Source organism: Montipora capricornis, chromosome 1 (assembly GCF_036669925.1).
Source record: "Montipora capricornis isolate CH-2021 chromosome 1, ASM3666992v2, whole genome shotgun sequence".
Classification (NCBI taxonomy): domain Eukaryota; kingdom Metazoa; phylum Cnidaria; class Anthozoa; order Scleractinia; family Acroporidae; genus Montipora; species Montipora capricornis.
Window position 1 is genome coordinate 35199977 of NC_090883.1, and position 5000 is coordinate 35204976.

The window sequence follows — 5000 nt, forward strand, 5'->3', positions numbered from 1 at the left end:
CCAGGTATTCCCTGGTTCAATTTCTTGTAAATAGCCAACTTGTTTGCCTCCGGCCAGTTGGGATTCTTAAAGTTGTTCTGTTCAATGCTCTGAGATATTAGCTTCTAGGTACTCTAAAAATCTGAGGTTAAATGATACTTACTTTACTTTTTTTACTTACTTACTTATAGTTTTTGACTCATAAACCCATTGACTCGTCAGGGGCCAGTGGGTGCCCCCAGAGTAAAATCGCATTGTTCTTGTGTTCTTGGGCAAGACACTTTACTGTCACAGTGCCTCTCTCCACCCAGGTGCATAAATGGGTACTGCCGAATTTAATGCCGGGGGTAACCCTGTGGGGCACTGGCATCCCATCCAGGGGGGAGTAGAAATACTCCTAGTTGCTTCGTGCTTCAGAAACCGGGATAAACTCTGGCCTAATGGGCCACTTGGCTCTTAAGCAGACTTTACCTTTTACCTTTCTCCCAGGGGTCAATGGGTTAACATTCTGGAATTTCCTTTAAGAGGCCAATGCCAAGTGACATTGCTATCAATTTTTGTTCTGTTTCCTAGAAACCAAGTCAGCGTTGGCGTGCAGCATCACGGATTACGCCATTGCCAAATGCGGTTATTAATGACCTACAGAGTCGAGATATTTCTGATGGAGATTACGAGTTACTTCTTCAGCTTGATAAGTAAGACACTGGCTTGGCTTGTGCATTCAATTTCTTTAACTTTGTTTATAGGTGAAAAAGCTTGTGTGAATCAATCACTGCTTCTTAAAGCAGTGATCAGAAGTATTCAACTTTACTTCAGAGTTTCAAAATAGTCATTTTTAGAACCATGGATGATGGGAATGTGTGACACAAGCATGTGCTTTGAAAATGGCTTATCTTTATTTTATAATAGGTTTTGGACAAAATTTGATTTATCTTAATCATTGAAGGTTCCAGTTCATCGAGTTTCTGAAAACCAAATTCACTAAATATTACAATAATATTATAATTATATACCAGCCAGCACACACTCCGTGTTTGAATGTCACAGCAGTCAACAGAGAACTGGGACAAGTGGGCTCCAATTCCCCAGCTGTTCACCGCGTCCCATTCGACCCACGGAGAACCTGTGCACAGGCTATGATTATACTTCAATGCCACTAAGCGAATACATACAGTCTGTAATACATGTGGCAAATGCAGGAAAGCAAGTCACAATAATAACATTATAATTAATGGTTTTCTTTACCCTTTCTTTGGCTGATAAATAATGTGGGCAGCCTTTTTTAGCCAATCCTTACACACATTGAGAGTAGTGTAAAACCAAAGCAATGCCAACGTTGCCATCGAAAACCACTCAATTTGCTACAGCTAATTTATAGCGTGTTATTGTCAACCACAGGGAAGTGACCGACAGAGAAGGGCTTCCACCTAACATTATCTACAACCTTCCAACACAAATGTTACAAGACGGACACAGACTGCTTTGTGACGGTAGCACCTGTGGTGTCTGTCTACAGGGGTTCCAGCAGCGACAGTGCGTCAGGACACTTCCATGCCAGCACGCTTTCCACGTTAGCTGCGTAGACAACTGGTTGACAAATCACTCTCAATGCCCTGTAGATGGATCCTATGCCGGGTCTGTTGCCATAGCACGGTCTGTCACTCACAAGCAACCAAATGGACCCTCTGGTGTGTCTCCAGGGATGGGGCGTCACAATGTAGGATCATTTGGTAGTCACAGTTTAGGTGGAGCTACTAGCAAAAGGCCTGGCCAAAAGTTCAAGACTCAACGTGAACGAAATGACATAACAGAAGCTTTGCCGAGTAGTTTTACCCTCAGTGGGTCTGCACTGTTGGCACAAAACAACAACAAAGCAAGGTAAGATAAAGTGTATTGGTTTAACTGACCGCTGACCGGTCAGCTCGGTTCATTAAACGCAGGAGCTCGCGAGTTGCAGTCAGGCTGGACCAACACTCAAGGTCTTAAAATAACCGAAGGGATGGTTCTGTCTTTGTAATCACGCCTGAAAATGGGTAGATCTCTGAGGGCTATAAAGCGAAGGTCGCACAACCCTTATTCACTCAGTTTTGTGGAACATGAAGCGGAACCCGCACATGGGTAGGGTAGTACCACATCATTCGCAAAGTGCAGTTCGTGAATGGTCTGGCCTTGTAAAGGGCACGCAGTAAATTTTGCGATTCAGGGGGTGAAACTGTTTGAAGTTAACTAAACTAATCTAGATGGAAGGTTCTTATTAAAAGCCCATGCAAAAGAAACGAACATGTTTGTGCATTATTCCCGAACGTTGCACTGTTGGAATTCTTCAGAGTTTTGACAAAGCGTTGTACCGCGATTCTTTTCCCTCTAACCCGGCGCAGTTTCAGCCATTTTGAAGTGTTCGTTTCAACGACTTAGAGCCGAAAAGAGAGACTGCTCGCAGTTTACTATGACACGAATAATGTAACATCAGAGTAATCTCGATGTTATGTTATATATACTCGCCGCTCTTTTTTTAACAATTTCGTTTACTCCAGGTCCACTGAAACTGGCGTACGCTCCCCTGTCCATACTCATCCTTCGTCACCGACAGAATCTCTTTTGCTCCGTCAACCTTCATTTTCCCCGCACGACTCCTCAGCCTCCCAGCTTATTCGTCTTTCTTCCGCGGTCCGGGACGGGACAAGGCAATCCCCACAGCCCTCACCTGGAGCGAAAGTGTTCACGCGACACAACATTTCAGTTGGTTCTCTTGACGCCAAACCGCCCATGCCTCCTGGAACCAGGTTTAACAAAGGTAGTTCAAGCAGCGAAACAAAGTTGCCGAAACCGAGGCTTGATAGATCACGACGGAGCAGTGTAAGTACTGGCAGAGAAGTGTAATTTTCAACGCAGAAGTAACTGTTTGCTGTCAAAGGGGAATGAACCTTAACACAGAGCAAGACGTAGGCAACTGGTTATGTACAGCACCAACCGAGCTCATTCCCAGGGCTTCTCGGAGGGAGCTCTGGGAAATGGGTGTCCCGGCCCTTGCGATCGGACTTAATCGCCGCTATTAGTTAAAGGCACTTGACGAGGGAAATAGGATGGCGCGAAGGCAGGTTGTGTCGTCATTTTTGGGGCAATATTCAGAGCCGTCGTGAACTGTAGGTTAGCAATGTTTATCGTTTAATCGCACGATGCTTTATTTCTTTTCAGTCCTTGGGGGAACTCAGTTTTCTTGCTTCAGGAACCGCCGTGCAGATGGGATCACAGACACCGCCATTAAGTACGAACGACAGGCACAAACAGGGCCAGCTGATTAAGGGAAAGCTTGCTGCTAAGAGCTCCGGGCAATCGCTGTCTGATCCTGGACTCGCATTTACACTGGAGCCTTTAATCGCGTCTGGTATCTCTCTCTACTTGCCTCCGGTGGACGTAGATTAATCCCGGGCAATTTCAAGTGACCCATACAATAAAATATTTCCTTGATAAAATGGGAAACTTGAAAACTGCTGTCACCTTTTGAGATTTTGTCCACGGACTGAACCAATAGGCCATTTCCGTGTTCTTGCCTGGCTCCTCTTCAAAGCGAGGCTAAGTGCGAAGTTTTTGTTATGTAAAGTAGAACTAATTACCATCACAAAACCTTCGCACTTAGACTCGCTTTGAAGAGGAGGGTTAAGGTGAACTCGGAATGGCCTATTCAATCATAGTGCAGAAAAGATGTTCACGCGTGAAAAGAGTGTGACGGACAATAAAGGAAGGCAGCTGTCTGTTTTATCGAGTTCAATGAAATGACCGGTCTATCTGGACTATAGAGATGAAATAAATGATGATTTAAACATTTGCTCCTAATCCGGCAGAGAGATATCTGTTAAAGGCCCTGGATCACCAATTATTGTATCCGCTGCGTCAAAGGAGAAATTACGACCCCTTCGCTATCCTTCTTCATCTAGGAGAAAAGGGGCGTAATGTACTGATCTGTCGGTATCATATCATCATATATCTTTATTTACCCTCGGATTTTAGAGTAGCTTGGTGTAGCTAATATCTCCGAGCATTTACCATCCCAACCATGATGCATCACAGAAGACAGACCACAGCACCGGGAACTACATGCCCTACTCTTTACGACAAGTGTGCGGTTTCTTTTAAGTCCCACAGGATTATGAACATTGAAGGGTTGTGAGACGGGACCTCCGGCTTATCGTCCTTATCCGAGAAGAGTAGAGAGTCTAACCATTTTCAGATGTAATTACAAAGGCAGCACTTTCTCCTCAGTTATTTAAAGACCCTGAGTGTTGGTCCGGCCGGAGTTGAACTCACGACCTCCCGCGTGACAACCCGTGCTTAACCAACTGAGCCACCGGTGCGCGGTAAAATGTTCTTCATCACAATGCCGTTACTGTAAGGCGTTGTTACACTGTGCAATTTATCGTGCAACTTGTCTGAAAAGGATGGATACGCGGATACGCGGATACGCAGTCGAAAGTACCACCCCTCCCCAAGTAAACTTCTAAGTAGTATTTTGTGAAGTGGATACGCAAATACGCGGATACGCAGTCTAAAATACCACCCTTCCCCTAGTAAACTTCTAGGTATATTGTGAAGTGGATACGCGGATACGCGGATACGCAGTCGAAAGTACCACCCCTCCCCAAGTAAACTTCTAAGTAGTCTGTTGTGAAGTGGATACGCGGATACGCAGTCGAAAATACCACCCCTCCCCTAGTAAACTTCTAAGTATATTGTGAAGTGGATACACGGATACGCAGTCGAAAATACCACCCCTGCCCAAGTAAACTTCTAAATATATTGTCAGAACCAAACCGCAAAATTTCGCGAGAGTGCTTAGGCCTAATCACTGAAACGAGCGCTTAGGCTCAGTAAAGGAGTGCTTTCTTCTTCACACGATCTCATGAAAAAGTGTAGTTAACCGAAGCGTAAAATTAAAGCTAAAATTCTACGAGAGTGCTTAGGCCTAATCACTGAAGCGAGTGTTTAGTAGGCTTAATCAGTAAACGAATGCTTTCTTCTTCACA

At 44.8% G+C, this 5000-nt stretch overlaps 1 protein-coding gene across 1 annotated transcript in view; it reads left to right on the forward strand.

The window, feature by feature from the left end:
* The window catches only part of LOC138053141 (E3 ubiquitin-protein ligase ZSWIM2-like), a 9359-nt gene extending 5557 nt beyond the window's left edge, over positions 1 to 3802 (forward strand). Inside the window, exons 8-11 of the mRNA XM_068899814.1 lie at positions 553 to 674; positions 1378 to 1857; positions 2514 to 2835; positions 3175 to 3802. Coding sequence (XP_068755915.1) covers positions 553 to 674; positions 1378 to 1857; positions 2514 to 2835; positions 3175 to 3402 — 1152 coding nt within the window. The 3' untranslated portion in view covers positions 3403 to 3802. The remainder of the gene's footprint in view (positions 1 to 552; positions 675 to 1377; positions 1858 to 2513; positions 2836 to 3174) is intronic.
* Positions 3803 to 5000: the final 1198 nt, after the last annotated feature.